The sequence below is a fragment of the Corylus avellana genome, chromosome 5 (assembly GCF_965113065.1).
Source record: "Corylus avellana chromosome 5, dhCorAvel1.hap1.2, whole genome shotgun sequence".
Lineage (NCBI taxonomy): Eukaryota > Viridiplantae > Streptophyta > Magnoliopsida > Fagales > Betulaceae > Corylus > Corylus avellana.
Window position 1 is genome coordinate 23,657,347 of NC_142494.1, and position 19,479 is coordinate 23,676,825.

The 19,479-nt window shown below is 35.1% G+C and overlaps 2 protein-coding genes and 1 long non-coding RNA gene across 4 annotated transcripts; all 3 read right to left on the reverse strand.

The window, feature by feature from the left end:
• Positions 1-383: 383 nt before the first annotated feature.
• Positions 384-1,838, reverse strand: LOC132181017 (S-adenosylmethionine decarboxylase proenzyme-like). The gene has a single exon (XM_059594057.2). The coding sequence runs from the start codon at positions 1,702-1,704 to the stop codon at positions 625-627; it is 1,080 nt and encodes a 359-aa protein (XP_059450040.2). The 5' UTR covers positions 1,705-1,838; the 3' UTR covers positions 384-624.
• Positions 1,839-2,075: 237 nt separating this feature from the next.
• LOC132181018 (uncharacterized) lies at positions 2,076-3,045 on the reverse strand. The gene is made up of 3 exons (XR_009440217.2): positions 2,925-3,045; positions 2,731-2,807; positions 2,076-2,105 (listed from the first exon to the last, which is right to left on the reverse strand). It is a non-coding gene; the product is annotated as an uncharacterized LOC132181018 (long non-coding RNA).
• Positions 3,046-6,015: 2,970 nt separating this feature from the next.
• Positions 6,016-14,873, reverse strand: LOC132181402 (uncharacterized). 2 transcript variants are annotated; one of them, XM_059594607.2, is made up of 9 exons: positions 14,629-14,873; positions 13,414-13,584; positions 13,084-13,279; positions 10,188-10,358; positions 9,995-10,111; positions 8,713-8,910; positions 8,565-8,624; positions 8,380-8,478; positions 6,016-6,385 (listed from the first exon to the last, which is right to left on the reverse strand). In XM_059594607.2, the coding sequence occupies exons 2-9, from the start codon at positions 13,554-13,556 to the stop codon at positions 6,290-6,292; spliced, it is 1,080 nt and encodes a 359-aa protein (XP_059450590.1). In that variant the 5' UTR covers positions 13,557-13,584; positions 14,629-14,873; the 3' UTR covers positions 6,016-6,289. The 2 variants fall into 2 exon arrangements, with proteins under 2 accessions (XP_059450590.1, XP_059450589.1); XM_059594606.2 differs by having other exon boundaries at positions 13,414-13,633.
• Positions 14,874-19,479: the final 4,606 nt, after the last annotated feature.

Here is a 19,479-nt window from a genome sequence, read left to right on the forward strand (position 1 = left end):
AGGATTGCATAAATTCTTATGTTACAATCCTTATGATTATTAAAATATAAAAAAATAATTCTCTCTTCTCTCATTTCTCCTCTAACAATTCTTTCTCATCTCTCTTCTCATATATATAATATAATTAAAAAAATAAATATTTTAATGATATAAGAAATAATTAAAATGAGCTATTTTGACATAGACATGCAAAAAGTAATCTAAATCTTTAAATATGAAAAAAAATAACTTTAAATATGAAAAAAAATAACGAAGAAGCTACCGAGAATGCTCATACATATACATGAACATCATGTCATCAACTAACTTATAAATTCCCATCAGGCCAAAAATAGTAACAAGTTATTCACGGTAAGTTTAAAAATATAAAACATGACGAGATATAAAAATAACATGTACGATGTATCTCATATTCTCATCATTAAAAAACCGTTTCAACACTTCACCGGATCCGGGAATTACTACTAATTGACAATTTAAAGAAAGACGATACATGAAAACAGAAAACAGACTTCATTGCCCTACTCGGACAACATAAACCCCCAATTCAACTCTTTATTCAGGCGAAACAAGTAAAACAGAACGAATAACAAAAACAGTAAAAACATAACATAAATTCTTTTCTTAAACTTCATCATCCTTCTCGTCCTCGCTCCAAGAGCACTTCAGAATAGATCTGGGAGATGCACAGCTTTCGGCCTTGACAAAGCTGTGATAGATGATCGACCCCTCTAGCCCAAGCACTTCATAGCTCTTCTCCCCGGAATGGTAGCCCTTCAAATACAGAGGGAACTTGGTTCCAAGTTCAATTTTCGCAATGTCGGCATGAATGGCTACAGAGAACTCAGTAGGTTGGAAGCAAGCCAAAACCCTCTCAAGTAGCTGCGATAAATTCACTTCTTCAAAATCATAGCCAGCTGCTTCAAAACTCGAATAACTGAACCCATCTTCTGGTGTAACATGAATGGTAGAAATTGCAGCACCTTCAATAGAATTCATGGAGTACCCACAGGGATCAAACTCAAAGTCACATATCTCAGATTTAGGAAGAATCTTCCTAATACCAGAATCTTCAGTCATCAGGGCTGCTGAACTTCCATTAGTTTTATAGAAAACTGATGCCTTCTTTCTGTCCAAACCAGTCATGCACATTTCTAGCGTGTAAACAGGGCTCGACTGAATCGCTGATTTGGCAGTCGCAGAGTAAACATGCCATTTTTGAGATTTGTCCTGGCCACCACCCATCACATATGCCTTGCCGGCCAGACCAAGCTTGCCAAAATGGCCATCAAGGATGGCTACTTCCTCTGAGAAGCTGCGATGTGGAAATGACTGCGCCCCAGGAAAAATAAAGCTTCCACGAGTGTATCTCACAGATTTTACAGGAAGGGACAGGGCACCAGCCAATTTAAGAATTGCTGGGATGGAGAGAAGCAATTTTGTAGTCCCACAAGTTTTAATGATAACTTTGTAAGGATACACGAAAAGGCTAGATTCAGAAAGCACATAAGAGTCCACGTAATCGTTTGACAACGAAGAAACAATGGTGCACTCAGCTGGTTCTAGGATCTCATCCAATTGAGATTTAGACAATGACCGGAGACCCATGCCCACAGGGTCAGCAAAGATGCCAGGTTCAACGAATGATACCTCAAGCCTTTTCTCATATCCTTCAAATCCTATGGCAGAGACTGACAAGGCCATATTGACTAGAGGGAAACGAACGAAGTTGCACTAAAGAGAGGACGAGAGAACGAGTGAAGTAGAAAAGAAGACAAACTACAGTTATTTAGAAGAATAAAGGTCCTAAGGGGGGCTATGTCACAATTTGGGTAAGTCAGGAGGGCTTCCGAGCGCACTGCATACAAAGAACACAAGATAATGTAAAATTAGCAAATCATTCATGTGCTAAAAAACCAAGAATCATTAACATCAAGTATCATGCAACTTACGTTGGAGTAAGCAGCAGATCTGAATTTCTTGATTCCACCGGCAGGACGAATATCTTCAATGCTGTAACCCAGGGGAGCTTCGTAGAATAAGGACCTACTACTACTAGACTTCTTTTTCCCACCTTTGGACTCCATTAGTTCATTCAGTCTGGCCTGAAAAATCATAGAAACAGATATTAGCAGCAGCCATATTTCAACAAGAAGGATGAACTGGTCCGGGACTAATAATTAACAGGACAAATCAATAAAGTGATACCCATCACCAAGTCAAAGAGAAATAACAACAAATTCGAGAGAAACTTATAGATGCAAGTGAATGCAACGAAACAACAAAAGCATCACTGAAACAAAAAAGTTCACAAAGACACCGAAGAAAACTTCCAGAACACTTTGTATGATTATTCAAGCTATAATTCAAATTTCCTCTAGTTAAAAACAAGATTAACAACATACTCTCTCTGAAACAGACAATTACAAGGGAAACAGACAGACTTAGAAAACAATCAAATAATAAAGACTGCATAAATATTCTGAATACATTTATTCTATTTACTTAAAAACTATTCTCAGATAAAATCAAATATTCTATTGACTGAAAAAGAATAGAAAGAAGGTAATAGAGAACAGCAAGACAAATCATAACAAGTTTTATTCTTTCACAGAACCCTAACCACAAGTTTTGAAAATAAACCATAAAATAATCAATCAGATACACAACAAACCTATATTCGTCTATAAGATTACCAAAAATAAAACGAAACAAGAATAGAACGCTTACCACAAATATAAAGATCTTCACCAAAAGTTACGTACCCCTCCGAAAATCCCCTTCTTCTCTAAAACCTCGATCAAAACCTAAGATTCAAAGCAACCATCCAATAAAAAACCAGAACGAAACAACGAAAATTGTAGTAGTCCAGATAAGGCGAACGAATGAAACAAAAAAATCAAAGAGAAAAACCAAGTTCTCACCGACTGAGGAATCAGAAATCGACGAAACAACCCCGAATAGCGGCGTCTTAGTACGAGAACAAACCCTAGAATTCTGGGCTGAAAGGTAGACCGCAGATTTTTCACGCAAGCGTTTTAGGCGTTTCGTGAGGCTAGGAAACATTGGAGTGGGGTCCTTATATAGGGCTAGAGGAGCCCCTTACCAGCACGCCACGTGTCTTACGCGCTAAATTACGCTCCTACCCTTGCTTTTGTATGGCACGGCTCGTTTAGGATTATCTCGAATATTTGGTGCCGTTGACAAATTCTGAAATGACGATCGTGCCCTTCCTTGTTTTAGTGCTCCTCAACTTAGGGAGGCGTGAATTTTAAGCGGTTCGCACGCTTAATTAGCACCCGAAAAAGACGGAACTTGATGAGGTTCCTTCCTAACTTCACACTCCGAAGTTCAAGCTGATACGCATCCGGTGCGTTTAATATGAGTTCGATTTTGTTGGATTACGTTATAAAAATTGTTGCCCTAATTAAATGCAATAGCCGATAAAGTTTTTCTCCAACTTAATCTATATAATAATGTTATATGTCATTTTTTTTTTACATGTATACACAAGAGGAGGGACGCTTCATTAGACATGGTCTCAGTCAATTGAGTTACCTCTTGGGAACAATAATATATGTCGCTTCAACATGTGAAAATCATATATTTTTTTATTTGATTATTATTAAGATTTTGTTTTATGTTATTGTATTAATGGTGGTATTTTTGTTTTTTTGAGTAATCTATTCCCAAATCCAATAGTAAATTTAAATGTTACACCACTTTTAAGGAGTCTTGCATATAGTATTACCTACTCTTTTGTTAAATAAATAGAATAAGATTTAAATTTCTTAACTAAATTAGCGTTTGGGCGTGAAACAACTTTGATATATTATGTAAAATTTTATGTTTAAACCTTAAATATTGATTACATCACCTTGTCGCGATTGCCGGTGAGTTTCTATATACATAAAAGAATTAGTTGTCGGGTGTCGTGGTGAAAGCGATTACTTTGATGCTTAAGTCAATGGATTGAGCTTAAAGAGACAGATATTGCCTAGCTCTTAAAATAACGTTTTCCCTATTTTATGTGAAGTATTGTCTCTTGACTCTTTTACGGGTGGAGCACTAGTTTAAGGGAATACTAAAATTAGACTCTTGTCCATACATAGGGCAGTCGGATTCCTATGTGCTAGGGTAATTAATCCATGTGCTTCTTGGATGAGATTCTGGCTAGAGCAATGCGATCACTTTGACAAAAACGAAAACGGAGAGAATTCAGTTAGTTAGTGTATTTAGGAGACATTAACTATATATAATTACTCTAATTTGAAACTATCAAAGCCTAAAATTCATCATATAATTACTCTAACAAAAAACAATACTTCTCAAATTATTATTTGACAATTTTGATGTAGTACCCCTACCCCAATAATTTTTATTTTCTGAATTTTTTTATTTTTTTATTTTATTTTCATGAATTAATATAAAATGTATTGTGAAAATAGGATGAGATGGGATGGGATGGGATGCAGGTGAAGATTAATGAGTGGGTGCAGTTGAGGATAAGAAGGAAGGGATTATGTGGGGAGAGATGGATAGGTGTGTGTGAGCTGGTTCCACGCTTGCCTGCTCCTTTCCACGCTTGCGTGGATTAGCATCCCGGAGATTTAGTGAAATTGTAGGGTCGTCAATTTCGTGATTCACGCCGTTTCCTACCTCCAACAGCCTCAAACATGTCGCTTATCCAAGTGTGAACTCAAAAAAAACTTTAAACTGACGAGGCAATAATTCTTTCTCATTTATTTGTCATTTACGGTCTGTTACCTTAATTTGAAATTTTTTTTGAATTTATTTATTTGGCTCTCTATCAGTTCTTCCTCGTCGAATATTCTATGTCGGTAATGTTTTTTTTTTTTTTTAATCATTGAATCTCATTATATTTATTTATTTATTAACTGTTGATGATTAATTTTTACTCCCCCTGATCACCGCCATGCCCTCCTTGAGAAAAGTGAATGATTCTTTAACTACTTTGCTCTTTTACTTCATTTGTTTAGTCAACAATCTTTTTGACAGATGATGAGAACAAAGTGAATGCTTTTGACAAAATTAATAATTTCTTAAACAAGATTAGTAGATTTGTTGATTAAAATGGGCAATTGAAATAGACTAGTTGAAATAAACAGCTGCTTCCAATCCTTAGACCTTGTGGTTGCTTAACAAGCACTCATCCCAAATTCTCAAGCATCTATAGCTATTCAATGTATAGCTATTCTTGTGGTTGAATTCAACCAAAAACCCACCCACCACCCAAGCATGGCCTAGGAAGTAACCAAGCAGCAACGCATTCAATTTAACGTGGGAATAAGACAACAGCACATTATTGTAGTCAGTTTGAGTGGGCATGGCATCCTATCATATGTGCTTTTTTGGTTGACATGCACATGCTTTAGGAATTCTTAGTTACCAAACCGGATAGAAATTTCCTTCAAACCAATCTAGAAGAAATATTCTCTAACCCTTTTTTTTTTTTTGACATGTCTGCACAAGAAGGGAGTGAAGGATTTGAACTAGTAACCTCCGCTTTATTAGGTGTGGTCCCAGCCGATTGAAAATAGTATTAAGTGCCTATAAACATCAAATTTAGTCTAAGTTACTAAATTGCTATTAATGACGTTAAGAATTTAATGTGCATTTTAAATATTTATAGACATTTGGTACTATTTTAAATAGGTTAGAAGATATTTCCTCCATACTTTAGGAGGAAATTTCTGTCCAAGCAAACCCTAAGAATCATGAAATAAGTGTGTAGTTAAAAGGTGCCTGCCTGACTCTTTCACTCAAAGGCCATCCGAATTGATGCTTTACCCCTTTGAAAACAATCTCTCCTGCAGGAAAAGAATACAAGAGACCTCTGTCGGCAGCCAAATCAGTCTTCATACAATGCATTTCTTCATCTCCATCCATATATATATATATATATATATATATATATATAAGAATAAAAAAAATCATCAGATGTGAATAATCCCCAAGAGTTCCAAGTTTATGAGAACATTGTAGATAATATCATCAGCCCCACCAACCCACTTTTTCAAATCAAAGGTTTTGGGTATTTTAAGATCCATCCATATCAGAAGATGGGAGCTTCAATTTCACATGTAAAACTGTGGTTTCATAGATATTTTAAGGAAAGACTGGAGCAATCAGCTATGAACAGTCACATGAGGACACTGTATGTCTGAGTGATTATATACATGTTTCCTCATGCAATATACCACTAAAACAAAGAATGAAAGAGCTGGAATTTACGGCTTAGCTCCTCTTAGATGGGAACCTTTCATTGTCACAATTTCTGCTTCTCGTTAAATTCAGCAGATTGAACTGGTTTTCCATTCTTGTCCTCATACTCCTGCTTCAGTTCCTCCAAACGCTTAGATACCTAAAAATAACACAACATATTTACATGAATCACAGAAAAAATTTATAAAAGAAAATCCGACAGACTACCGCTACACATTTCTAGCATCCAAGGGCTAATGGGCGACACCACATCAGCAAATGGGATAAAAGTGTAGTGTATAGCATTACTTTGAAACTAATGCTCAGGACCTTCTAGTCTAATAATAGGAACATCTATTTCCTTCCTCTGTACAATTCAGGTACAATACAAATTTCTATTTGTAGCTGCATGGCAATTGGCAATCCTGTAATCCTACTCATCTTGTCCATTACACCTTCTGGCATTTCCATATGAAATAGCTAAAAAGTCGTAGTTTAATAATTATGTATTAACATATTTAAATGTAAATTATTACTAGTATGTAGAATGTAGAATATACATCGATATTCATGCATGTGTCATTATTAGTGGCAACGTTAAGGCACAACTTCCCATGATACAAGTGTGTGTGTTTCAGAAATGCAAAAAGAACTGAAAAAAAATCACATCATTAGTCCATTGGAAACATAAAGTACAAGCTATTTAGATAGCAATCTATGTTCTCTTTCTTTTTCTTTTCTTTTTTTTTTGATTTGGCACCGAGTATCCGAGTTTCGATCCGACTAATCCCGGGAGTGCACAGGCCGTCGACAAGGAATTTCCTGCAAGTGTACTTCGGTTAAGTCAAGGGGCGAACCCCCAGTCCGATGGTTTCAAGAAGCAGTTTGCATTAAGTGAATTTCAAATCTAAGACCTTGAGGAGCATACTCAAAGTCAATAGCTATCCAACCACTGAGCCAACCCCTTGGGGTTAGATAACAATCTATGTTTTATTTGCAAAATACTTGTACAGAAATATAAATAAACAATGTTCTATACCCAAGTTAGTCTGAACATTTACAACTCTAAACAACTTTGACGCCCCCCCTTCTTTTGTTTTTTTGATAAGTAACGGAGTCATTAAAACCAAAGGACGCATTCAAGTACACATGGGACATATACAAGAAAACATCTAGCCAGAAGAAGAAAAAAAAAAAAAAAAAAAACTAGAAATATAGAAATAATCATATGCAGCCATCCAATGGAAAAGGGATTTAAAAGAAGAAACCCTTTAACTCCACCATTGTCATTAAAGCTTCAGTCATTTCTTTCTCTCCAAATACACCACATCAAGCATGGCGGAATCATCTAAAAAGCTTTACTCAAAGAGATACCAAACTTCCCTCTCCAACAAGAGAAGAGATCTCTCACTTGACGAGGCATGACCCATGCTGCTGAACCAACCGCAGATAAAGTTCCATAAAGCACTACTTAACTCGCAATGGAGTAGAAGATGGTCAACGGTTTCTCCACTCTTCTTTTACAACAGCACCAATCAACCACAATGATATGCCGCTTCCTTAAGTTATCCATAGTGAGGATCTTACTTAAAGCAGTCGTCCAAGTGAAGAAACCACCCTCAAAGGGGTCACTCCGCCAAGGGAAAGGGTGCTGTCATGGGGAAAAAAGAAAGGCTCTAACAAATAGTCTCTTTTTTTTGTGATAACGAGGAACCCCTCCAAGGCAGGGCCACGGCTCTAACAAATAGTCCTTTTAATCACTTTTTCGTATCTACCTGCAGTAACATTCCAGTAATTCCCTTTGATGTCATTTGTTTCTTTCTGTGGTCATATAAAATATCTAGGTTTACCAAGTAACACCAGGCCTCATATCAAATATCTAGGTTTACCAAATAACACCAGGCCTCTTGTAAGTTTTGAACATTTCATGCTTTTGACCAAAATTTGAAAGTTGAGATGGATTAAGATTAATTAAGGATTATTTCAGTGCAAGTTGCCTGAACTTGTGACCTTATGCAAGAGATTCAGGGAAACAATTTAGGCATTAATTTCATACTGCATATGAGAAGAAAACATGTGTGGCTTAAAGCAACTGGAAATATCAGATGCCAGCATTAATGAACACCATTTGAAGGTGGGGGGGAGAGAGAGAACCTTAATTGAGTAGGCCATTGGTAATAATGTATCTGGATCCATTGCATCCTCAGGGAAGTTACGCAAAGCATGTATGAGTTTCTCGAAAGGTAATTTTGTCTGACAAACGAAACAAAAACCATTACAAGCAGGAATTACATTATTAATTCAAATATTGAGCAAACACAAGATCCTCTGATACTCACCAAGTCATCAGCACAATATTTTAATAGGGCCAAACCAACCTTAAAAACAATTTTAACACCCTGGAAAACAAAAAGGATAGATACATATCAAGTTCCAAACCAAATAGCAATGCTTCTAAGAAAAAACATATAATGATGAATTGCTAACCTCATTGAGAAAAACATCCCAAATTCGAAGAGCCAAATGGAATGGAAAAGAGTACGAGAAAACGGTTATGAACCACTGACTTGCATACATGCTTGGATTTATCATTTCTTGGGAAAAATGCTCCCCCACCTTTGGCAAATGCTCTCTCATCAAGTGATCAAACTGAAAAAGGTACTGTTGTACCAAAGGCAGCCCCACCTATCACGAGCATATAACAGCAGACTTCAGAGAATCAAATATATATTTCACTGTAGTCAAAACAGTAGATGCGTCTTTGACATAAACAGTAGACAATAGATGCGTCTTTGACATAAACAGTAGACAATTCAATAGTCATTAAGTAAGTGTACCAATATTTATATGGGAATGCTAATCTCCATATCTTTAACAGAGATCATCATCATCCAATAATTTTCTTGGACCAAAAAGCACTTCAATCTCACTTCAAATTAAGGACAACAAATATTTCATAAGAATAAAACATGTAGGCCGTTTCCCCCCTCTCTCCCATTTTACCTTCCTCCCTCTACGAACTTCTGTCATTTCCAAGCAAAATTCAGAATCTACTATTTCTCAAACAATTTAAGTACAAGCAATAAGTTTAAACTCCTGAAACAAAAACAGTTAGCTAGCAAAACAGTAATTCATAGCTTTGGGATTATTCCCACAGACTACCCTTTCCTCCGCCAAGATATGATAATATTAGAAAAATTGAGTCATAAATATATAACCTGGCATCTTAGGGTTGCCTTTGCATATTAATTGAAGCAACTTCATACTTGATTTATACTAAGCCACTCTCAAGCACTGTTTATCGCTGTAAAAGGTGAAGTCCTATTTCCTTAACAAGGACATGAACATCAAATAAAAGAAACTCTAAAGCTCTACACCCATGCAGTCGAGTACAATTCTATAAGCTAACATTAAGCAAAAATGTCACAAGCAACCCCACCATGCCTCATTCATGATTTACTAAAGGAAGTTGATGGTGGGCAATCCTTCCTTTTGACATTCTTTGAGAAACATTAAACTCAAATGATAAATCAGCATAACCCAATTTAGTTGATTGACCCTCCCACGCTCAATTTCATCATTTCTGCTAAATTAAAGCCACCTCGTTTTGCCAAAAGAAAAAAAAAAATCTTATATTGATTGAAATACCCTAAGACTGATTTTGCAGTCAATCTAAAGTCATTCTTATAAACTAGCTTCTTTCAGCTGCCAATCTAAGCTAAGTGCACCTCTAAGAGTGAGAAAAGGATGTTCTTGAGACAAAGCTTACAAGATATAATCCTTCCATTGGGGCATGGACCGCTCCTTTCAGCAATGCTACCAATAACCAGAACGCATCCTCTTCACTCATGTAAAGAAGCAATAGACCAGCTAAAAAACCCATTCCCTGCATTTTAGACCCATATCATTCAGTATCATACACATAGTAAACAGAATAGTAATGGAACATTTAAGAGTCACACCTGAACATATCCAACATCTCTGTCAAAGACAGAGTATGCCTTCAAAACATTGTAAAGGGACCTTTGACCAGGGCCATGTCTCTGCTGGAAGAAAACATGCGAGGGAAACGTACGAGAAATGTCTCGTATTATATCAAGTTCTGAAGCCGATGTCTCATATATAACTAGTTGCTGCATAAACACAAAGTTCCATCAGTGTAATACTAATAAGTCTTTTGAGCATGTAGGGAGAAGAGCATTAAATCAAAGATAAACCCAGACGGTTTAAAGAATCATCCAAAGCCAAAGCTAAGAATATCGACATTCATATCATGTACATTTGGCGGGCGTCCCAATCCACCTATCAACAACCAGTCCAAATATAAATCCACTTCATCTACTCAAAAACTAGAGGTTTCCTCTCAGATCTTATACAGAATCGAACTACTAAAAAGGGTGCACAAGACAATTTCATGTACCACACAGAGGCTCGTCTTAGATACTTGATTGCACAATGGGCTGAGACTCGCACAAGTTGAATTGTTACTTATTAAATATAAAGCAGGATACACGGATGTAATCGGTAGGATTACTTTATTTGCCAACAAAAGTTTCAGCTCAGCAATATACTCAAACAAAATGAAACATAAGTTTTTATAATATAAAAAAAAATTAAAAAAAAAAAAAAAAAAAAATGCAAGTTTACGTCACTGTTCTGAAAAATGTTTGCACATTACAAAGAACCAGCTTTTCTAGATCAAATAATGAGCAATATCTAAAGGTATCCAGCTAAACATGAATGAAAATGAGTGATAAGATAGAAGGATGAAGAAAAGAAGAGAGAGAGAGAGAGAGAGATTAGCAAGAAAAACAGATTGGACTATATTAGGGATGCTGAACATGAAAATACGTCCAACACAGTTTTTCATTTTTATTATAATATGTTTCTCTGTGCGAAAGCATGTATCCAAACATGTAGGACTATAAAAAATAACGGAAGTCTTATAAGATCTCCTTCTGATAACCTTGATAATTGCACATTACTTTGCTCTAGAATTTGGTATGCTCATAATAGATTATATATATGAGAACTTATGTCCCTTAAATGAAACATGTTTGTTTTAACTTTTCTATTGTGTGTATATATATATATGAGAACTTATGTTCCTTAAGTGAAACATGTTTTGTTTTAACTTTTCCATTGTTACTTCTTCCAAAAAATCTTCCGTTTGCCATGCCATAGCCATGCCATATCTGCATATCCCAAAACATTACATGACATACAGTCTCCTTCTAGAGTACATTTATCCAGGAAAATCGACATTAAACTCAATTATTTTTCACCCAACACAATTTGACAATTAACCTGGGTTGACCATCATTAGCCCGCATACAAAGACTATTCAACCCAATTGAACTCAAGCCATGAACCTTTTTGTCAGATCCGAACTTGTAGTAACAAGGGATGGACTTTCTTAGTAAACAACACAAACCTAATGTTTGAATTCTGCCTAGGGCATCAAATTTGATACCTGCAAACAATCTTCCAAATATAGAGTTATGCAAAACCAGGTCAAAACTGCCATGTAATGAAATATAATGCAAAGCACGTGTTAACTTGAAATTTTCTCTAAAAATCACCAAAACCGAGAACCACAATCAAGTTATCGAACTAAAATAAAACGTCTGTCACTAGATTATGTATCTTTAATTTCAAACAACATCCCTGCAGTCTCAGGATACATCTAGTGCACCAAAGCAAGCAAACTTCAGAAAATCGACCAACCACAATTTCTAGAATAGTTTTGACTTTCCAACCCAGCCCCCACTTTGAAATCAAAAAAGGCTAAACCAAATCTTACCTAAAGTTCAGTTTGGCACTCATTTTTAAGAAGTATTCGCCCAACAGGTGTCATAAACCAAAATGGCATTAACATGTTCCTATGCTTGGCATTGGTCTCATCCCTGCTTGACTGCATCATGGACTTAATAAGGCAGATTCAGAAGTTAACTAGAGCAGTACTCCATATATTTTCAGACTCCAACATCTATAAATTGATCACAAAATATACCTCATCATCCTGTGATTCTAAAAACTAACTTTTTTAACGAAGTATATTAATATTAATTCATCTACTCCAAATACCAAGTATCTTTCTCTTTGTCCACTCAGCAACCTTAGTTGAGGAGGTATGGCAAGTTAAAAAACCTCTATTAGTTTCAGAAAACTCGCAAAATTAGAGATCCATTTGATAATTTAGTACAAGCACGAGCTTCAATGTTAATATATACAAAACTCAATTTAATACATAAGCCTGTCTCACATATACCCATACAAGATAACATCATGCAAATCTCCACACAGTTAATGCAGCTAATCTGGAATAGAACAACGCTGGCTGACTAAGTCTATGGCTCAGACTTAGTAACACACAGATAACTTGAGTAGAAGAGCCATTAAGACAAATATATCATGAATCAGAGCAAGTATAAGCCAATTCTTCAAGACACTGGTGTAAACTTTGAAAATTTTGAATATTATTCAACTGATCCGCCTGTTATTTCTACTACTTGGCCAATATTACTAAACACTAAAACTTCAGCTACTACCACTAGCAATCACTTTGCTTCAAAGTGACAAATCCATCCAGCAGAAGCTGCCTAGCTTAAATCAAATGTAAAAGCCCATGAGAAGTGGCAAAGAGGGAGAGGTTATTATTATTATTACTATTATTATTATTATTATTTTTGAGGGGCGGGGGGAAGGGATTCCTTTTCGCACGATCATCTGAAGAATCAAGCACAACTCATGCAGTCCATGGAGATACATCAGGCATACTAAAAAAGATATATCTTTATTTATCAAGAATGATAGTAGTCAAGGCTATTTATCAGGACAAAAAAGGAAAACATGTACCTCATAAACCCCAGGGTTCATCAGCAAAAGGTCCCGACTTCCAGAGATCAATTGCCAAACAAGACCTCTTAAACAATCAGGAATTCCTTTCCTTATTCGCCTTTTAACAACATGAGGTTTTCTCCTGACGTAATGCTTCCAATCACTCCCTCCAACCCCAATCATTTTCCTCCATTTTCTAACCCTTCTTTCTTCCCTAAAAGAAACAACCAGTATCCGTATAAATGAAGAAGATCGATGTATATTAGAATATGGACAAAATTGAGTACCTGGTCAGACATAATCATTCAGCAGAAAAGTTTTACGTGCTTCAGTGAAAGAAAAGTATACCTCTCATATTCATAAGCTGGCCTGCCTTTGGTTAAACCATCAGGAGAGTTATTAAGTTCCTGCTTTACAAACCCAAATCTGTCCAACGGTCTTGGTGAGGGAACTGGACCTGGCTCATAGTCATCAATTCTTTTCTTTTCCATTCCAGTATCACGAACAATCTCTCGCAGGCTAAAAGGATAAAGACATGATGATCCGTTGACCAATTTCAGATCACATCCTTGAGCAAAATAGGAAATGGCTGAGTAAGCAATTAATGCTAATGTTTGTAATCATGAATGAACCACAATTACTAAGAAACAAAACAAGCCCATCTAGACCCAAAAAACAAGAAAAAAAGGTTCAATTTGTAGAGCCATCCAACCTATGCTAACATCTAGTGGTTCAGTGAATATATAGGTGCGATGACATTGACATTTGGCTGTTAAAAATGATTATTATGCCAAAACCCCATCGTTAATTACAAGAGTATTCCCTACTTATCAAAAAAATAATTACAAGAGTATTCCCAAAATTATTAGCAGAATCTGTACAGGCGCATATGTTATGCTTCTCCAAATCTATGAATATGACGACAAGCAATAGCTGTTAAAAATGATAATCGCAACAATAAGAAATTACACAACGGATGACAGGGTAATCAATAAGCAGAACAGCTACCTACAACTATAAAATCATTATCCAACTATCATTGAATCATATGGCCAACAAGAGAAGTAATTTCCAAGAAAAGAAGAAGATACAAGGAGTAAATCTCTTTACTCACACGCAGGTCATGCTACTAGAAGACAACATAACGAATATTACAAATTAGAAAATCACTATGGAACGTTGTTCATGGATTATTCTCCCTGTGTAAACCAACCAACAAGTTCAATAAATGTTGAAGTTAGCTACAAGCCTACAACCATTCATCCACCCACAAAAAAAAAAAAAAAAAAAACAAAAACAAAAGAATGAAATTAAAAAACTTGATAGAATCCCAAATACCATAAGACTAAACTATGTAAATCCCAACTTAAATCAAATGAGAGAGAGAGAGAGAGAGAGAGAGAGAGAGAGAGATGGTAAGGATATTTGAAACTAATAATGAGGAAATGAAAACCCATGAATCTTTTCACATAAAGACCAAATGGGTCAATTACAAAATTACAAACTTCACAACAGATTGAGAGAAAAAGATCAAAGCCCAGCATAGGAGATGAGAATACCAACCTGGGTTTTGGAGAATTGCGGGTCTGGGAGTAATGAAGGTCCTCTTTCTCCTTCCAGTGTAAATTATTTTGTACGTCTCACTTATGATTATTGAAGAAAATAAAAAAAGAAAAAATATCAAAATCCCATGTAATCTAAATCCATTTTCGATTTTCCTAAGCTAAACTAGGAATGGTGGATTCCTTTTTGTCGCTCTCAAAACCAAACGCAGTTATACGCGTGTCTTTGATCTTTTGATGTGCCTGATCTGTTGGACGAAAATGACCGAGATACATATGAATTAAAAAAGAGAAAATATGACACAAGGATTTCTAATCCGTAGTATGTAATATTACCACATTTATTATAGGCATACAAAATAGTAGTCAACAATTTATAATAAAAACAAAATAGAAGATGCAAGACTTGCAAATATTTTAACGAAACAAACTTTGCAAATGTTTTAAAAACAAACTGGTTTGTTTCAACCCACTTTAATATTATTGGTTTTTTTAAAAAATTAATGTTTGAGTGCATAGATTAATGGAATGACAATAAATGGCGTTTAAAATATTAAAATAAAAACATGTGAGAAATGACACTTGTTACTTATTGGAATGTATTGAAGAAAATTTCCTCCAAACTAGATTGGAGGAAATTTCTCTCTGTATTTTAAAATATTGAATATTTGTTTTTAATTCTTTTGGAAAGGCGTGTGGACATTTTTTATTTATTTTCATTTTTTTAAGCATTTTTTTTTTTTTACATGTCCATACAAGGAAAAAAGGAAGAGAATTCGAACTAATGATATCCACTTCATGAGACGTAGTCCATTGCCAATTGAACTAACCCCTTAGAAACGAAATCTGATAGCAAACGTTATTTGTTAGGTGAAGGCAAATTTCTTAGTTATGTAATTATACTCTTTACTATTGCATTCTTTGATCATGCTCTTTAATTAAGAGAATTACACAGCAAAGTTATACATGGTATCATGTATTTCAGCAAATTCAACAAATGCACTCCTACTTTAATGTGAATCACATATTTCAGGGCTTTTTCCTTTCTTTTTTTTGCCATGCCTTGGAAAAAATAATGAAAATTTTGCAGGCCCATGTTTAACAGCAGGAATTAATGCAAAAGTATAAGAAACGTTTTGTTTAAAACAATTAATCAAATTATCATAGATTTAAAATAATAATTATGCATTTTAAAATCACTTAAAAACGATTCCACTTTGCTTCACATTGCTATTTATCCGTTAGTTCAGTTCCTACTTCCTAGTAAACATAACCGTTACAACTTTCTTCCCGCATTCCTCAAACACTTGAAATCATACTGGGGAGTCATCGCTATTTCTATTCCTTTGTTCCTCAAATATTTCTCTATTCTTCCCTACTACTTCTTATTCTTCATATAAATCACTACCTTCTGAAACTCATTTTTAAAATTCATTTTGTGTTGTGTTTAGGGTTTAATTTGTTACTTTAATCCGATTGCTTGAAAATCTTTGAAACACTCGTTTAGTTTTCTCTTCTTCCTCTTGAATACAGAAGCCACATTATGGTTTATGTTTTTTAGTTGGTTTACACATAATTACTGAGTCAATAGTTATGTTAGTAGTAGGCTGTCAGTTATTTGCTTTGTGATTGTGTCTCATGTATTTAAGTCTAACATTTCATGTAAATGAGTATCCAAAAAATTATATAAAGTGTTTTTCATCTCCTAGCCGTGAGTTAGAGAGAGTGGAGGGATTGACCATTTGAAGTGCTATTCTCAAATTATTATACATCAAATATTCAGCCTCATTGGCCCTCATAGGCCTAAGGAAAGTTGTAATTGATGTAATTTTGTTCATTTGATTCTAATAAGTTTAACTTTTTTAGGATGACCAGCCTAAACAATGCTTGCTGATTTGGATTTTTCCTTCTTTTTTTTTTTTTCATTTTAAGCTTCTAAGATCAGTTTTACATCTCAGAACTTCTTTTCTTTCCGGGATAGGAATCACAGGTATATTTCAAATTCTAATACTCTATTTGGAATTTGAGAAAATGCAGATAAATATAGAATGTAAATAGGGTATGCAACTTGATCTACATTTCAATTTCAATTTTTATCATATTGTTTTCGGTTCTACTTCTAAAAACGGTGAATGCTGCTATAAAACAATGTATAATTTGTGATACAAACTTCTTTGATGGCTTTGTCCATTAAAACAAACCTAACAAATGAGTTTTTATTTTGTTTGATAACAATTGTCTCTTCCTATTCATTCCCCATAACCACAAACCAGCAGTTTTTCTACAATACCGCGCAATGTTGATGTAGCGGTCTTAATCAACCTTTGGATTATTCATTGTTAAACAAAAAAATATATATCAAATGGTTGGTTATGGCAACCACATCATCATTTTGGGATAATTATAGGATAAAAATGTGGTATATAACACTTCTTACATTTTTATCTCATAAAATATTTCACAATACTGACGACATAGCAATATCAACTAACTATTTGATTAGTCTTTATTATTTTTTTTAAAAAAAAAATCAATAATTGGTTGGGACAGTCATGCATTGTGAAATTAAAAAAACTAGAAAAATACATAACAAATTACAAGCAAATCAACAACAAAAACCCTCAATATAGACAAATGTCTAGTTTCTCAATATTCCGAATCAAGATCTCGACAGAGAAGGTCAAGTAGGAATGCTGATAGCAAAGCTAATGATGACCCTTGATCGAGAGTGCTAACAAAAAAATCCCATAAAACTTGGCTCATAACCAGCTTCTAAGGAAACTGGAGAGGCTGAGAGGTAAATATACAATATTTGGGGGATATCCTACAGGACGGTGAGTTTGATGCCCAACCAGATCAGATCAAAAGTTTTTTGAGCTTAATTCTGAATCCAAAAAAAAAGGGGGAAAGAAATTTCATGTATATATATAAGCTGTTAATGGTTAATGATTAGCCTTTTTTTAAATCCTAAAACTGTTAACTACATCATCATAGGTGATTAGTAATTTTTTCTAATCGTCTTTAAAAGTGGTTAGCAATTAGCGGGTGGTTAATAACCGCCCGTTCTTTCAACCCTAGTGAGAAAGAGGGCAGATTAGTGAAGACAGAGGAGGTGCGAGGATGATCCATGTGGAATGATGGACATAAATTTGACCTCCCAAACCCCAAGCAAGAAACAGTAAATACAAAAAGTAGTAAATGATAATCCAATCTTAAAAGTTGGTTCTAACTTCTAAATGACGTGTCTTCGTAGATGAGATATATTATTTTAAAAAGTATGTTACCAAGACGAGAATACATTTCTTGGAAATCAAACTTTTAAGAAGAAAAAAAGAATTGAAAAGTGTGATATTTCCCTTTTAACCCTTTTCAAAATGCTTAACAAACATATCCCAAACCGGTGGTTCTCACAAGAATTCAGATACTATTCCAAGTTCTGCGGACACGCGTGCAAGTAAGGGGCTTGCGCAGCTTTGCGCGACTCTTATGCGGTGATACACACCCATGAGAAGCTAAAAAGCCCCATCTAAGGGTGGAGTCCCGGCTGCCTTTAGGATATATATTAAAAAATAGTAATAATAAAATTTTTGTCATTTTTAGTTAAATCTTTATGAGTTAATATTTAATTTTTAATGCCTCAAAACTTATTTTTGAATTCAAAACTAAAATTTAGGGGTGAAAGGTTAACCCTTTAGGGATTGTATCACCTAAAATGGATTCGATCATCCTAAATTTGATGCTAATGCCTCAAATTTGGTACTAATACTTCAAATTTAGTGCTAATACCTCAAATTTAGATTTCCTTTTAATATCTCTCTTCTTTAATTTTTTTTTAATTTTTTTTTTTTACAAGCAAGCAAAATATCTGATGTTATTTAAAAAAAAAAAAAAAAAAATCTTAGCCACGTCAACTTTGGCAGACGCTGGGATGACCCCAAGCTGTCGAAATCTCTACTCCTAAGGGTGTGCAAACGGTTATAACTAGTGGTTATTGGCTATAACTGCTAACTGCAACTGCCTTGGCCGGTTATCGATTTTTAATAACCGCAACTGCCTAGGCGGTTAGCGGTTATTTTATAACGGGCGGTTAATGGTTACTCAATCCAATAACCGGCAGTTTTATAACTGCTTTTTTTATATGGGTTTTTAAGCTTTTTAAGTGTTTTGAGCATTTAACTGACCTATTTTTTTGGGCTTATTTTAACGGTTTTAAGGCCAAAATATTCCAAAAAAGATGGAAAAAAAAAATGTTTTTTTTGGGCCAGCCAATGTTTTTTAAATAAAGTAAGGCCAAATGACACTGTTTTGGTGTTTAACTCAAAACAACCTCATTTATAGAGGGTTTATTATATATTTTATTACTATAAAATATTTAATATATATTTTAATATTATTATATATAAAGTTAGACGGTTAGTAATTATTAACCGCCATCCTTTACCCCTAAAACCGGGATCAAGATCCCCAATAATCCTCAAAAAATTGCCCAACAGTTTTTTCTCAAATCCTGGCTATCCAACAGCCACAATTTTGCCATGTGTCCCAACTAAAAATAAATAATAAAATATTATTTATTTTAAAAAAAAATATATAAAACAAAATATATAAAAAAAATAAATAAATAAAAAAAAACTGGGGTGGCCAGCCGAGCTATGGGGGTGGCGGAACCACCCTCAGGGGCCGGTTGGGGGTGGCCGAAGCCACCCCCGTGGCCCTAGGGGGTGATTTAATTTTTGGGTTTTGGCTATGGGGGTGGCTGAAACACTCTCATGGCCTTTGGGGGTGGTTTTGGCCACCTCGAATCGGTCCCTAGGGGTGGCCGAACCACCCTCTAGGGCCATGGGGGTGGCCG

What these genes read in the sequence shown, in the direction of transcription:
- LOC132181017 (XM_059594057.2), bottom strand. Translation starts at nt 1,704, where the DNA reads ATGGCCTTGTCAGTCTCTGCCATAGGATTTGAAGGATATGAGAAAAGG.
- LOC132181402 (XM_059594607.2), bottom strand. Translation starts at nt 13,556, where the DNA reads ATGGAAAAGAAAAGAATTGATGACTATGAGCCAGGTCCAGTTCCCTCA. An exon ending in GGGATGTTTTTCTCAATGAG is followed by an intron (nt 8,625 to 8,712) that starts GTTAGCAATTCA and finishes TTTGTTTTCCAG; the next exon opens with GGTGTTAAAATTGTTTTTAA. An exon ending in AATATTGTGCTGATGACTTG is followed by an intron (nt 8,479 to 8,564) that starts GTGAGTATCAGA and finishes TTCGTTTGTCAG; the next exon opens with ACAAAATTACCTTTCGAGAA.